Below are 16,236 nucleotides of genomic sequence, written 5' to 3'. Positions count from 1 at the left end.
CACGTTTTATTAGGTTTTATTGAAATGATGACAAGGGAAACCTTAGAAAGTGACTCAGAAGGCGTAACTGGGTTGTTAAGCAGCAAAGCGTTGGTTCCCCATTTAAAGTTGGCTATCGCAGCAACACACAAGCTTTCCATGAATCTGACATTTAAAAAAATAAATATAAGAGGCATCGGAACTGAAGGTGTAAACAACATATCTATAAAGGCACCCTTAAACTGGAACAGTACCTTTTTATAAAAAGAAAAAAGCTGGCTTACTGTAAACTAAAGGAGGGATATTAAGGCATCACTTGTATTGCTTTTTCTAAGTTTTCTTGGCAGTGTGGTTTCTGATGTTGCAGCACACCCAGACTTTCACTAGTGAACAGGTTGTTTTATCAATATATAAAATGAATGTGTAAAATTGTTTTTTAATAAAAACTAGCATAGTGTATTTAGTGCAAACCCTACAGGAAGCCTGTGTTTCTACTGAAGCTGTTGGTTGAGACAAAGTGAATTACACACTTCGACCTGCATCACAAACATAACAAAAAAAGTTTTCTGGGCGCGTTGGCAGCTAAAAAAGTCTCATGATTGGAGCTCAGTGCTTGCGGCGGAGCAGAGGGGTCAAAGGTCAGGGCTGATAGTCTGGGTAAGGATCAGGTCTCACAGGGCCAGCTCAGCCATGGCGCGCTCCAGGGGGTCGCTGGTCCAGTACTCGTGGTCCCAGCCCAGGAACCAGCCGGTGAAGGTGGGCGGCTCGAAGCCCTGCTTGATCTTGACGATGGGCGTCCTGCGGTCTCTGTTGGCCGGATCCGTCTCGATGTAACGGACCGCTGAGCGAGACGAGGACAAGGCCCGCGTTAGTGCTGGTCTTTGAGTAAAACTTGAAACACAAATGTAACGCAGAATAATGTTTGCGAAACGAGCATAAATGGGATTACCAGACGCCATCGCTTCAGTCTTCTCTTCCTCTTGGGCCTCGGTTCCGATCCAGACGAACACCTGAAAATGGGAAGATGTTGACGTGTTTGCTCCTTTTATAGTGGTGACTCTGCTCTGAATCCGTACGCTGCATCTAAAGCAGCCTCTGGTTTCTTTACCTGCTCCCAGGTGTCCAGGATCATGACATCATCAGTGGCGAGGTCTTCTTGGGTCATCTCCCCGGGTACCTCCTCAATCTGAGATTTAGTGGAGCCGTAGGGAATGTTCTCGTGAAAACTCTTAACTGTGATTTGTGTGAATAATAACTGTGACATTATTTTGCATTATGATCACTTACGATAAAGTTTCCAGTCTTGTTGGAGCAGGCGAAGAGTCTGGGTGGGTGAGAGTCCATCTTGTCCTTGAGTCTGGTAGAAGTGCGATATTCTGTCTTTCCTCCCAGAGCCTCCCAGAACTGATCTGTGAACAGAACGGACACTTCAAGTTATCACGGTGTTTTACATTTAAAGTAGGGATGGCTGGATCCATACTTTAATATTCACACGCTGCTCATTCTTTCACCACACGACTGTGATAACGAACACTCTTCAGCATACATTTTAAATCACAAATGTAAAATAGACAATAAGTGTCAAACTACCATTAACATACAGATTTAAACTGTTTCCCCTGTGACAAATTCAGCCTGAAAAGCAGCGTGTTTGTAACATTGACTCTGTTTTCGCCTGTTTTTCTTTTTCTATTTGAAATTGTGAGCAGAGATTGAATAGTCTTCTTCTTGACCTTTGAAAGCAGATCACAAAATCACTGATGAGCTCAGATACAAAGAGAAAACAGTTTAACTTCACATTCAAGCATTACTTTAACAGCTTGGAGCCGACAGCAGAGAGAAATAGTTATTGTGCGTCCAGCGCGTCTCCTCACCAGTCTCTCCCCCCTCAGACAGCTCGGAGGCAGACACTCCCAGGATGTCACACAGCTGCTGAGCTCCCTGCTTCTCCGTGTCACTGGCACCTACGCCCACCCACAGGAAGGAGCCTCCGGGGGTCACCAGAATAAAAGCATCGTTGGCGTTCAAGTTGGACGACACTGCGTCGAGCTGCATGGAGGAGTAAAGATGTTGTGGGTTAACGTGCAGAACAAATAACTGTTTGAAGTTGTGTCGAGTGTCTTTCTCCCGTATGGAAGCAGGAGAGGAGGGCGGGACCTGACGTTGGGAGGCCGTGGATTGATTGATGGATGGATGGCATGATATTTGGTTGAAATTGGTTGGTGCTAGCTGATGTAAGCATGCGTCATATTTTATTTTCCAGGGAGAAAAAATAAGTAGATTTTCAGTATTTTTCCAGCTCACAGACACTACTTATGAGTATGATCAATTTATTCCTGGCCTTTTCACAGTAATACAACGTGTGGTTGCCTTACCTCCACAGCTCTGGTGTGTCCTGCAGAGTTGGAGCGGACCTGGAAGAGTCGAGTCTCTGCGGGAGTCGACTGACCTCCTTCTCTGGACGTGCCTCCCTTGTACACCACCATGGGCTGGCCTCCAAACAGGCTCATCAGATGGGCCGGCTCTTTCCCCTGCATCACCCTCACCTGGTACACAAACGCCACGGTTACAACAATGATGCTGCTTTATTACAGTACTTCAAAATACCTCATGCATGGTGAAGTACCACAATATGTGATACGTGTCTGCTGCAATCCCGACTAACAGACACAAGATGGCGCTGAGGCACGCGTTCACCATCTGCGCCACAAGGTGGTGAGACTGTGGGATTAGCAGGCAGAGTGATGACTAGGTTGAGTCTGACACAGGATTATGGTCTGCAGCCTCTGATAAATATTTATGACTTCTCCTAAAGCAGTCATACTAATCCTGACAGAATGTCTCTGTGTGTGAATCCGTTCTCCTCTAAACAGCACGAAAGTTGTTCTTCAAATCTCTCATTTATTAACCGTCAGTTTCCTTGTTTTTGGTTGCTAGAACTCAGCAACCAATCACAGACCTCCACACAGCCTTACCCGCCGTCAGACCTGCTGTTGCTGTTGATGTAACTTCCTATTTCTGGGCATCATTGTGTAGTCTGGCTCGTCTTTAGGTATTAAACACAATGTTTTACCAAACAGAAAACCTGTTCTTGTGCTTATACAACTTTTATTGAGGTGTTTAACTTATTTTTGTTAAAAAAAAACAACCTGACTTTATTCTTCATGGTATCATTTTGGTATTTGTGCCCAAACTCAGGTATCGTATCAGTGCTGGTACCGTCAAAACATCCAGGCGATAGCCAGCCCCGGCCAGGTCTGTTGTCTACATTTGATTGAAGTGAATATGAGGCTTCAGTGGTCTGAGCTAGGCTAGTCAGGTGAGGATCTTCCAAAGATACAGTCCTCCTCTATCCTTTAGTGATTCTCTCAGTGGGGTCAGTGTATCATTAAAAGTGCATCTGTACAGATGTTGAAGCACTTACTGGAAGTCAGCTTTAGACTGGTTACTTGACATATCTGGATTCATGAGGACTACGTTCATTTTCTGAATGCTTTTGGAAAGAATGTTAAAATATGTATAAGAAGTATTTACATGACTCAAACTGAAATATGTCTGTTTATCAATATGAAACAGGTCTGAAGTATTTAGGTTGATGAGTTTTCCAATACAAAGAGTTCCACTGGAAATGATGGCAGAGTATGAATGGTAGGAAGCACATGCTTAAAAGGTGTTGTGTACGTTAAAGGGGGGGCTTGGAAACTTTTCTTGAGAACCACAGCTTTAACACACACACACACACACACACACACATGAACACAAAGGCTGTGCAAAGTGAGGACACACGTAAGCGAGTGAAGTGTGAATGCAGAACACAGAAACGAATGAAGACTCTAAACAACTCAAAGCTTACAGAACGATGTCTGTTATTTCCAAACTCTAACATAAGCTCTACTTGAAGGATGGATGCAGGAGCAGGAGGGAGGAAGGGAGGGGAAATACCTGAGTGGTTATAGGAGCACCAACAACCTGAAGACATGGGAAAAGAGGGAAACCAAGGAGGACAGAAGCGGCGGTGGCGGAGGGGAAACCGTCAGGGAGAGGAGAAACAGTCAGAGGATGTACAGATCAGAGAGGAGGTGAGTGTGCAGAGTAAGCCGGCAGACTTGAATTATTTGACGAATGAGAAGCTCATGAAAATGAAAAGCATCGAAAGGAACCGTGTGTTTCACCTGCACAGGTCCGCCGCCAAGCTCGTCATCCAGCTGGGCGCCGAGGATCGCAGAGGCCCCGATTTCATCCTGACTGGAGTCTGCGCCCTGCCTGTCATCATCATCATCATCATCATCATCATCCTCCTCATCATCATCATCAAGGTAACTTTTTCATGGCCGTTTTCAAGACCCACCTTATACATCTATGAACTTTGTTCCTTCGCTCTACTAGTGTTACGTCTTTTATACAAACTCTTTTTCATTGTAAAATATTCAAAGCAAGTTCCCAGCACTGAGTTCTGTCTCCTCTCAAACATGAAATCCTCCTTTAATCCTCCGTCTCATATCTGCCGGTTTAACAGCTAAAGTCACAGATTGACAGCTTTGACGTGGTTATGGGAATCTTTTATAATTCAGGTAGTTTTGACAGGAATATGTTTCTACAGAAATGTGCCTAATTCAGCTTCATCTGAACTGTTGGTGTTTGGTATTCTCACCACATGTAGATGATGTGTCCCTGCCGTCCTCCGTGGCTGTAGTTATACAGGATGATGTAGCTGTCTCCTCCGTAGAACTGTCCATGTGTGGACGGGTCCACCTCCACCTTGTCGGACGCCTCGATACGCCAGATCTGTCGAGAAAACAACGTTTGTGGACGTTTGTGCCAAATTTGAAGAAATTCCCTCCAGGCATTTCTGTTTAGGGACTTAATAATTTACAATTTTACAGCAAATTAAACGGATATTACATGAAATAATATCTACTATTCACTTATTAAATGTTCACAAACTCCCACCCCCATGGTTTTGGATTCTCCACAACTTCTCAAAGTTCCCCCAAACCCCCCACCAGGTCTTCAAGGCACTACAGCCCTGTCCTCTCACCTGTTTCTCCCCGTTGCCCTCGTCCACCATGCCGTGCTGGGCGGCCATGGCGGCGGAGTCGTGGAGGCAGGACGCGTCGAAGGGCACCTTCTCGATCTTGGCGATGCTGTTGGCGATGTAAGCCACGCCCATGCCCTCCGTCTGATCTTTGTCCCGCCAGTTCTTGAAGAACTGTTTGAAGAGCGGCGTCTCGCCCATCTCTGGCAGGATCTGGACCTGAGTGTGTTTGGGGTAACCCATCTTCTTGATGAACTCGTCTGCTGCTTTCATCGCTTCCTTTCGCTCGTCCATGTTGGCGTCTTTGCCTGGAAGCAAGAGAAAAGATGAAATAAGATATTAAATAATACACAACATAGAAATAGATACAAGGAGTAATTTGACAGTTTTGAGATATAAGATTATTCTCTTTCTTGCAGAAAGTTAGATGAGAATGTCGACATCGTGCCTGTTTGGTCAATTTCAAGCTACAGGTAGTTACAGCTAGTTAGCTTAGCATAAACACTGGGAGCAGGGGGAAAAATATCCTCACGGTCATATCTTGTGTGTTTAATCCGTACAAAATAATCAGGTTGTGTCGCCAGGCAACCTCAAGATGGTCACAAGACTCCAAGAAGTCAGAGCATCCAGCCGACAACAGACAAGAGCCCTCATAAAAACAACTATGTGTTGTTTCTACACTTTGGTTTTTGTACGGATTTAACTTACAACGTGTTAATTATGGAGGTTTAGAGGTGCTGGTATGCAGATATTTTTTCTTAGAAGTTTCCAGCAGCGAAGACGAACCCCTCCTAAATGACCTGCACTGACCTTTCCAGACGAAGATCTTGCCATCGGAGCCGTGGTCGAGGATGAAGCAGTCGCCGGACTCCAGGGCGCTCTGGGCGAACGGGTTCTCTGCTGCCACCAGCGCGATGGCCATTCCTCCACTGGCGTTGGACACCTGCGAAGCAACAGAGGTGGAGCTGAGAGTTTGAATCCTTGGAAGTTCTTCTGAGCAATCTTAAAGAGAAATGTTGAGGTCCGGGGTTTTTCCACTCTTCTCTCACCTTGTACAGTTTGGCTCTCTTCCTGTTCGAAGCATCGGCCTTGATGTCATCGGCGGCTCCGGCAGGCAGATCTGGTTTAGGACCCAACACCTGAGGACACAAGCAGCCGTTTTAACACTGAGTCCCTTGAGAGCTCATCTGTTCTCATCATCCACTGATCCCACCTCTTGCATCTTCTCTCTCTCCATGCCCTCGTCACAGACGTAAACTTTGGACCTCCCGCTGCGCTCGTTGTCACGGATACCCTTAGCAACCTGGGTAGCCTTTAGCTTCTCGAAGCGGTTGCTCTGGGAGCCGCACCACTGGTAAATCTCCTGAGAAGCAAGAAGAGCACATACAAAAGAAGGTGAACAGAATGTTGCTGCCTTACAGCTTCTAGTGCGCAACATCTGTGCTGTTGGCCGTGTAATGTTTGTCTACTAAAAAACTGTCGTTGTGACAATCACATCACATTATGATGCCTTTCCTAATACAGGTCTGCTTGGTGTGACTCACGGCCCCCAGGTCCAGGATGAAGCAGTCTCCCTGGTTGAAGCTGTCCCAGCTGACCGCCACCTCCGTGGCCCGGACGGAACGGCGACCTTTGACATGGAGCAGCCTCTGCATGACGACCTCGTTGGTGACGACGTGTTTGAACCCAGACGCCACGCCCCCTTTCTGGAAGATAAGCATTTCTAAAATTAAATATTTGTCTTTTTAAGAAAAGTGGATCCAACCTCGGAGCATTCGGAAAAGAAAGATTTGGGGTTTTTTTGGATGGATAATTTTAGCCACTTGATTTACAAAAGAACAGTTTCATAACAGACTGGATCTAATATTTTAACAGCTACTGAATGATAAATGCAGTTAATGTTCCAAAATATGACAAAATATAACATTAAAGTCAGTTAACAGGCAGAAATCACACTATAATGTTAACTTTATGTGATCCCAGGTTTAAAATCCCCCAAAACCCAAGCACAAAACATATTATTCCTTATGAATTGTCCGCAGCTATAAACATGACATCTTACCATGTATTTGAGTCCGGACTTGAAGTAGCCGAGAAAGGTTTTGGACTCGAATCCCTGGACCTCGCGGTACTGGATGGGTTTCCCCCCCAGGAAGTCGTCCATTTGGACTGTAAAGATGGCCGCCGAGCCGCTCTCATCTTGGGTGCAATGATCACCTGCACCAGAGGAACCACAGACACGCTCCATGTTAGCCCTGGTCCTTGTTTAATGTCGGCAGTCGTCTCCCCAGAGAGCCACGCTTCGTGTTTGATGGATTCCCTCACTGAGGACTCAGCGAGTCCAGAATCAATATGTGGGAGCGGCAGTGGGTCAGATCCCAGCAGACGCATTAATACATGCAACATTATTCTATTCCTGGTCACACACAGTAGTTCAGCAGCATGTTGGAAGGCTACATCAGATCCACTTTATTGGTAAATGCAGTTTCCATGATCAATCAATGTGACTAAAAGGACCTGAAATCAATCAAAAACAGATCCGACTCAGTTTCTGGCTTTCCTGTTTGCTTTCAGCTAAATCCTAAAAGACTCTCTGTCTTCTTTCAGGACCAAATACTAATTTACCCTTTTACTAGACTCTAACATCAGTTTGGACTTTTAATTCCAGTGAAACCATGTTGGCTGAAAGATTAAATTCACCTTAAAGGGTTGAGAAAATTATCCTATGTCGACGGTTTAGGAGAAAAAATCTAATTATAAAAAACCCCACTGAAGTTAAAAACAACTCTGTTTTCATGAAACGTTGACTTTATTAAGATGCATGTGTTTCATTCAGACAAACTCTTACAGGTGCAGTACTTACGACTTTAAAATGCTGCTTAGATGTTGCTGCATCAGTGATAATAATCCACCATGTATGTAATATCCTTGTGGATTATGAAGGGGTCACTCTGCATGTGTAATTTTACTTTTTATACCATTTTACAGATCACTTTGACTTATATTTTATTTTGCAATGTGCAAAGTAGATGATCTGAATACTTAATCCACCGTTGAAATTTTGTTTGTGTATGCCCAATGGTGCAAAACCTTCCAGACAAAACCCCTTTTCATCCAAAAACGTCATATGCATCTTTCTTTTAAAGCTGTGAAATCCTGCTGTGTCGCCGTCAGCCTTTCAGCTTCGATCACAGAGTGCGTGTGGAAATAAGGCCTGTGATTATTTTAGAGGCTTATCTAAGTACGCAGCAGAAACGTAACCGCAGCTGCAAACACAGCTTTGTCTGTTAACACACAGTGTCCTCAGTTATTTCTACATTTTCCAGTTTTTCCCCCAGTTTTTCCCTTTTCATCTTCCCAGATTCATGTCACATGCAATTTTTAAAAAATGTTTGACTATGCTGCCTTGAAGTAGAATCGTTTTTTCTTACAAGTACACATTTTTAATTTAGTTTTAATTAATAAACACAAAGTTACAACTTAATGTTCCCTTTATGCACAAGCAGATATTTTATATTTGAGCTCACCCAGCCAGAAGTGGAGGTCGTACTGCAGGTTCCCGGAGCGTTGTTTGATGGTGTTGAGGATGAGGTAGGCGTCACCGGTGTAGAATCCCCCGTACAGGTTCTCGGGGACGGGCACCAGGTCGAAGCTCTCCACCCTCCACACCTGGAGGCCCGGCTTCTGTCCGGCCCGCTCGAACTCTGGGTGCTGCGCTGCCATCCTGCAATCGAACACGCACCTGTGATTACGTGCTTCTACTCTACAGGCCTAAATGTACATGTGTTGCCGTGGCAACAAGCTGTGATTTTACCCTCCAGATCCAGCGGTCAAATACTAGAACAGATAAGAGTCGTGTCATAACCTTTAAGAAGAGAGACTGGGACTTCCCAGAGATGTTTGCTCTGGAAGGCACTCCTCTTAAGGCTGGGGTGTTGCCATGGATACAAAGATAAAGTTTAGGGCTATAGTTAGATATTAATGGTACAGCAGAGTGAGTCACTTTTCCTCCTGATCAGGAAAAGGAAGTCCTAGCAGTTATGACTCAGGCGTGGTCATTGGTGGCAAAAGAAAGCCTGTGTATAATTAGGTATAGGAAAAGACGGCTGTGTAACGAGACATTTGTGCTCTTCAATCTGTCATAACTTTATGCAGCAGCCCCACATATCTGGACACAGAGGCTAGGAGATATGGAGAATATCTTCTTTTCCACAGTATGTTAGGGCAGGGTAATATATCATGATATAAGACTGGATATCCTCTTAGATTTTGGATATCCTAATATCTTTGCATGGCATAAGTATTGTCTTTTTTAGAGGCTGCAGTATGAATCGATTCTATTTTTTGCCCGACTGTTTTAGCTGTTGTATTATTTCCCTTTACCCACTTAGTCATTATATCCACATTATGATTATTGATTACAAATCAAATTTTGTAAATGTAAAACTCCAATAGTCAATAGGCTTTTCCTTAAATGTTGACACCCACATCTTTATGGACTCTATGTGCCCTAATGGACACATCAGCAGTCAGCCACTGGTCCAATCACAGGCAAATTCACTCACACAGACACACACACACAGACACACACACACACACACACACACACACACACACACACACACACACACACACACACACACACACACACACACTACTGCCCTATCTGGGAGCATTTAGAAGACATGTGGCGCCCAAATCAAGTGTTTCAAGTATGTGTCTGCCTGTGCAGCATTGGGTTACAGCCCGCTGGCCTCTCAGCAGCACATGTTGATGTTTGAGAGTTTTAAGATGGGAGTTGGGCATCCTGTTAGAAATCTTTGTTATGGGCGTCTGGAAACTGTTTGCAGAACAGTTTATGAATTAACAAGAGGCAATCAGTGAATTCTGTCGGTTTGGACGACAGAATGTCTTTCTTAGATAATTTCAGAGTGAAGAACGTTTCAGTGGTGAAAAGGAACTCGCTGATCTTACTTAAGTATGACTGTTGACGTAAAAAAAGTTAAGATCTTGTAAAAGGATGTATTGTTATAGCGTAACAACTGTGTATAAAGTAGTTAAATCCACCATTAAAAAAGCAGCTTTCATGTCAAGACATTAGTAGTAATACAATGATGTAAAGTATTCAACTCTCTGGTGGTCTTTGTTCATAATGAGTGCTAACTTTAAGTCTTTGGTTGGTGGAGACCAAAGACAGAGCTCAAAGAGAAAGACCATTGGACTTACATTCATCAGGTGGATAACAGGTTTAAGCTAACGTGGATGTAAACAAAGTATTTCTCAGATTCTCCTATTAGTTAGCTATGTGATGGTTTATGAGGAAGGAAATGCATTCCAGTCATTAATCGGACTCAGGGATAAACAGTGTGATTTCGTGAGAAACAGCAATCTAAATAACTTTCTTATCACGGACAGGAGGATCGGACTGACAACATCGTGATTAAAGGACGGCCAACATTTTAAAAACTTAAAAAAATTCACAGCTATTAAAATAACCACAATTCTGCTTTATTAGATGTTCTTTTACATCAGTAAAATTAATTGAATGCAGGACTTTTACTCATAATGTGTTATTTTTCCATTCTGTGGTTCGACCTAAATGTTTGCAATGTCAGATAAGTCAGTCAGTCATTTTCATACACTGTGCATAAGTGAGCAGAGGTGTCCTCTGAGATTTTGCTGCAGACTCTGACCTAAACTGACTCCACACCACAGTTTCATTGCTGGCACATAAAACACTGCAGAGAGGGCGCAAACACTTTCACTGAAGTGAAGCAGTGTTCTCAAATTAGAACCTGAAGTCTCTGAAAAGAGCTTCTGTGACATTTCATGGTGCAATTCTCCTCCGTTTTACTCATTTTAATGAAATGACGATAGACGTTCACACCCTCAATGTTCTTAACTTTAAATAGCTGTTAATGAAGATCGGGTTCAGGTTTTACCCCCCCAAAAAACTGGAGGTCATGTAGTTCAGAATGAACACAGAATCCAGTTTTCCACAAGAATCCTGCTTGGACCGGCTGCCTTGCAATCTGCATGACTAACGTCCACACTGGTGCAAGAATTGCTCATTCTTCTAGGCGGCCGTCTGCCCACAAGCATGGCAGGAATCCGCTCCTGACCCTGGAAGAGGGAAGAGGCTCAGAATTCATGTAATCAGCCCAACAAATGTGGGCTTCGTTTCCCCCCATTTCAGCTCCCCAGACTCTCTGGGCTCCGTTTTACAGCTATGGAATGTTTCAGCATGGAAAAGTAAGTGGATAACTCTGAAAAGAACATTTTTCACAGCTTTCCTGACTTTTGATTTGACGTTGACACTGATACGTCAAAGATGAATTATTTGGATAGATCAGGTGGCAACCTCCAGTTCTGGAAAGTGATGCCAGAGCTGAAGTATGTGAGTTATTATCTCAGTAAACATTGTAAACATGAGTTTATGGACTCAAGCTCTAGTTTTAAGTCTTCTTTAATTCAGCATGATGTTCATTTAGTAAATTATGGTCCATTTAGAATCAAATAGACCATAAAGGGCAGGGCTATCTTGAGATTGAGCTGTCGCTGCCACCACTACCAATGCAAGTAACTGCTAAGATGACTTTAACACTTTGCTATAAAGTTGACCTTGAAGTTGACCCTTAATAAAGTAACATTGTTAACAATTTTCCAACAGAATCCAGATGGATCCAGATCCAGTATGGTTGCTGCTTGGGGTGACGCTCTACTGCTTGTGTTCGTCAGATCCACCCGTCGCTCCTCCTCAGTCCAAATATAGTCACTTCCTGGTTGCAAAAGTTCCAAGATGGCGATGGCCAAAATGCTAAACTCAAGGCTTCAAAACCGTAGTCCACAAACCAACGGGTGATGTCACGTTGGCTACGTCCACTTCTTATAAACAGTCTATGGGATAGATATTTGATATTATAAGTAAAGGAGGCAAACATATTCAGTTGTCGCTCTACAGAGATCTGACAGAGAAGTTCCTTTAAGGCCGATTCATATTTCAGGTCTGTGTTGGTCTACCTATCATTTCATCATCAGTCCATGTCTGTGAGGGGTTTGCATACGGCCACAAACACGTAGTAAGCACACCGACTGCACACAATGGACACAGTGTACGCAGTCAAAATGTAGCCTAAACAACCAGGTGCACTGGAGTCATACAAGGTTATGTAACATCTGATCTTCCATGACAACGCAGCGCCGGGGTCCAGGTTTTGGCCAGACAAAGAGAAAATGAGGCAGCTGAGCAATTCCACTGGGAACAATCGCTTGAGGGAGGCTGTGGAAAGCTGAGTTTTCCTACAGTGGCTCTAAAGAAGTCTGGTGGAGATTCCAGCATCAAGAAAGCTACAAACTCAAAGACAATATATCTGCAGCCTCTGTGGCACTATAAGAAGGTTTAACGAGTATTATAACTGTGATCCTTAATTTTGTCAAGCCTGAAAACAAAGATACCAACAGATAAAATAGCAGTTTTAAGGGAAATAGGTCTGCACTGATAGATTTTGTGGATTTCCACAAGGAAACACTGAGCACTCATACTTGGAAATGATCCGATATGGAAACTTTGAATACCGACACAACAGTCTGGTACATACAAGACTTTCATACACATAGATATTTGTGTTTTCAAGCACAACAACAGTAACTAAGACATGTTTTTGCGGTGGATCATCTGACTTCAATGTGATTTGGAGCTGATAGAACAACAATCAGTGAAGTTCTGATTGGTGATTGGACAAAGTGGACTGGAGAGCCAAGATAAGATGGTTCAGCCCTTTAGGTAACCATAACCATAATATGTTTATTGCCATATTTAAACAGCTCAACATACACTTTTTTCTCTCTCTCTCTAAAAGTCTGAAGAGTTAAGATTGACATCCCTCTCTTCTGTGTCGTTGATGGAGACTAGTTTAGCACGAAGACTAAAAGTAAAGGAAACAGGAAATGGTTTGAACATGTAAAATACTAAAACGCATCTAAATGAGATAGCTACCGCATCCTCCAAACGACTACTTCCTAAATATCTGGGGAACCATCTAAAACAAGATAGGATAAAATAACCTCATGTTCCCAAAAAACTGCCAACAAATCAGTAACTTCTTCTTTGGGTTGATGTACAGTCACTCATTAACTCGGACGCACCCAACAATATCCAAGATCTGAGCTTTCACACAGAGACGGAGGTCCAGCAGAGACACTCAAGTCCCTGAAGGCGACATATTGATGTCATGATGCAAACACAGTACAGGAGAACTTCTGGTAATCCAATCCCACGTACAACATCATTGCTTCAAAACAGAGCTGCTTTTTTTTTTTGTTGAAATATATAGAATTCTGAAAAGTCGACTTGTTCAAGAAGTCTTTTTCATCCGCTGGCAGCCGAACACCTTTCCTCTGAAGCGCTTCACCCGTTGAAAACACCCCTTCTTATTCTGAAGGCCTTTGTTTCCGAGGCGCTAAATCAAAATGACTGCCTTTGACTGTGATCTTCCCGTCTGATGGAGAGAAATGTTCCGTCTGCCTCTCCACATCAAAGCTCTTTCCTCCCGCAGTCACATACTTAATAAAGCGGACATCAGAGCAGATACGCCGCGTCTGCTTCACCTCGCGCTTTGACAAATCAAAGCCGGTGTTTAAAAATGTGGTAGCGACTGTGACAAAAGGTAGATGACAAAATAAAAATGTAACAGGAGCGAGGGAGAAGGTGAGAGGATGAGATCTCGTTATTTTACAAAATGTATTGAACGAACGGGACTAGAACAAACATTAGCTGTTACATGTAGGAGGGAGTGACTTGGAGAGGGGTAGTTTGTTGGACTCACAGCTGCCAGCTTATATAGAACTACAGGCCACCAATGACGAGGTATTCTGCCCCTTCTGTGCAGCCTCGTTGCCCCCAACCACTCTCCTCCAAACAAACATGCATGAGTCTCTCATTCCAACCTCAGTTATGTCATCCCCTCCCCCATATTTACCAGCCTCTCTTTTGTGTCTGCCTTCCCCGGAGGCCTCGACACTGGATCAGCTGCAACCGTGCAGTCATATGATACATTTGTATGAGAAGCCCTTGTGATTTATCTGCTGGTGTCCCAAACAAACAAGAACATCATAATTTAATCTGTGAAATATGAGTTTACTGGCTTTTAAGCCCCCCCATGTGCACTTGTATTTTCTTTGTGATGTTATCACTTGTGCTTCTATAGTAAGCTTTTTACTTGCTGCCCGAAGAGATATCACATGATCTCACTGGGAGCTCTCTGACTAAGTCCCCCCCCCCCCCCCCCCCCCCACAGAAAGAAGGAGATTCCTCCTTCAGGAAGCCGGATTCTTGATGACTCATTTTCTCCACGCACACCACTCTGGGCCTCCGGAGGGCCGAGCAGCAGCTGTCCGGCAGCTCGCTCAGGACCGACAACAGTCTGCATGGACTTGACACTCTATAATAGCCTCTCTGCATCCCTCTCATCTGTTTACTCAGTGTAGAACAAAGAGCATCTTTATGGCTTTGTAAACAACCGCCCTCATATAAGGAGGGTTATTAAAAGAGAGGAACAGTTCTGCTGCTGAATTCATCATATCAAATGTGTTTTTAACACAAAAGGGTGTGTTGTTTGATTGACATTAACAAAGCAATCTTAGAAACAGAGATGCATATAACATGTGAATTAACTTGAATACCTGCAGATAATGTGATGTGTATCAATATGGCAGTGTCACAATCTCTAAAGATATATCCGATACAGAGTTTCGACCACTTCCCTGTCAGAGATGCAAAGCAGCTAGAATGTGTGTTTTCAGTGAGAGGTGTGGCCTTTTTCCTCCTCCACTGGAAAACTGTGACTGTGTTGAGGTCGAAGGGAAAGCCCACAACTCTTCTCCTCAAATACAGCGTCTGTAAATATTTTTCTGTGATGACTCATGCTCTTGGTTGCTAACTTGATATGTATGAAGAGAGCAAAGAGCAGGTTTGAGGTCTTCTGTGAAACGTTCCCGCCCAACAACCACCCATATAACTGTCACAAACATCCTTCATATATGTCAGCCACCCCTATACTAATGACCTGTTTACGTTTAACTGATACTGTGAAGGTAGGGTGAGGGACCAACGACCTTCGTTATTAGAAGAAACAGAGCCAGGCCGGTGTTTTACATTGTATATTATGTAACATGACGTGCTTTACAAGCTGTAACCTACAGCCCCTGATTTAAACCACACATCTTCTGACCTGTGAAACACCAAATCAGTGTTTGCTGGGTGTGTAAGGTTTCTTTCTAAGACTTCTTCAGTCCCGATAGCAACACCTGATCTTTGGGTAGAAACATCCACAGGGCTTCAGCTGTCCTTCCCCCTTTACATGCACACACTTGTTTGAGGCCTCTATTTAAATGTGAGGTACAGCCGGTGGGTCCTGTACTCTCTGTACAGTTGAGAGCTGAGTGTGGACCTGACACAGCACTTTCTGATCGGCTAACAAAGGCCTGTCTATGTCTCTTACACTCACACACACACACACACACACACACACACACACACACACACACACACAGCATGCAGGATGTTGTGACTAACTTCCTCAGTGAACAGCTCCACTATTTGGTTGTGTGTTTCTATGGAAACCACAGACCTCCTAAAATAGAGATGAGCATATTTGCAGCTGCCGAGGACCATCTCAGATGCTCAATCACATTACTTTTTCAGTAAACATTCCAGTTTGGGTTTGGAGTGGCATCCTGAGAGTTAGGTGTTAGCTGTTAGGTGTTCAGGCAGAACCTGGGCCCGTTTTAAGTGGATCCACTGGATGCAGGGTTTTGACTGCCAGTCTATATATGGCTGCAGCTGCGTTGCACTTTTCACAATAAAAGCAGAGTTTACACCTCTTTAAAGGGAGTGTTATGGTGAACCTGGGTTCTTTTGTCCAGCGCTCATTCAATCAAACCTTTGTTAACTCTTCGTGGAAAGTAACGGTTCGTTTTATTGTTGCCCTAATTATGAGGCATCAAAATGTCCGCAATCAGTGCGCTCTGCTGTTGTTTCACTGAAGCCAGCGGGGGTTTGACGTACCTGAAGGCGGAGGTTGTGATCGGTGACGGACTGACGGACGGACCGGTGTAGAGCTGACGGAGCCGCGGTGGACGCTTGGAGCTGCAGCGGGGGCAGAGAGGCGTCGAGTCGGCGGGGCGGCGCAGTGCGGAGCCGCTGTTTATGCTCCTGTCCCGGG

General features: G+C 44.1%; 1 protein-coding gene across 2 annotated transcripts; it reads right to left on the bottom strand.

The window, feature by feature from the left end:
• On the bottom strand, window positions 1–16,236 carry gsna (gelsolin a). Of its 2 annotated transcripts, XM_084035330.1 has the most exons (17): window positions 16,080–16,236; window positions 8,542–8,738; window positions 7,077–7,231; window positions 6,559–6,720; window positions 6,228–6,377; window positions 6,064–6,153; window positions 5,825–5,957; window positions 5,018–5,322; window positions 4,631–4,764; window positions 4,152–4,242; window positions 3,922–3,948; window positions 2,355–2,525; window positions 1,854–2,028; window positions 1,267–1,388; window positions 1,088–1,165; window positions 929–989; window positions 1–820 (listed from the first exon to the last, which is right to left on the bottom strand). In XM_084035330.1, the coding sequence occupies exons 2-17, from the start codon at window positions 8,735–8,737 to the stop codon at window positions 651–653; spliced, it is 2,220 nt and encodes a 739-aa protein (XP_083891456.1). In that variant the 5' UTR covers window position 8,738; window positions 16,080–16,236; the 3' UTR covers window positions 1–650. The 2 variants fall into 2 exon arrangements, with proteins under 2 accessions (XP_083891456.1, XP_083891457.1); XM_084035331.1 differs by lacking the exon at window positions 3,922–3,948 and having other exon boundaries at window positions 16,080–16,235.

This window comes from Eutrigla gurnardus (assembly GCF_963514095.1).
Source record: "Eutrigla gurnardus genome assembly, chromosome: 19".
Taxonomy (NCBI): Eukaryota; Metazoa; Chordata; class Actinopteri; order Perciformes; family Triglidae; genus Eutrigla; species Eutrigla gurnardus.
Note: the sequence above shows the minus strand (reverse complement) of the source record. Positions and strands in the feature narration are given on the sequence as shown.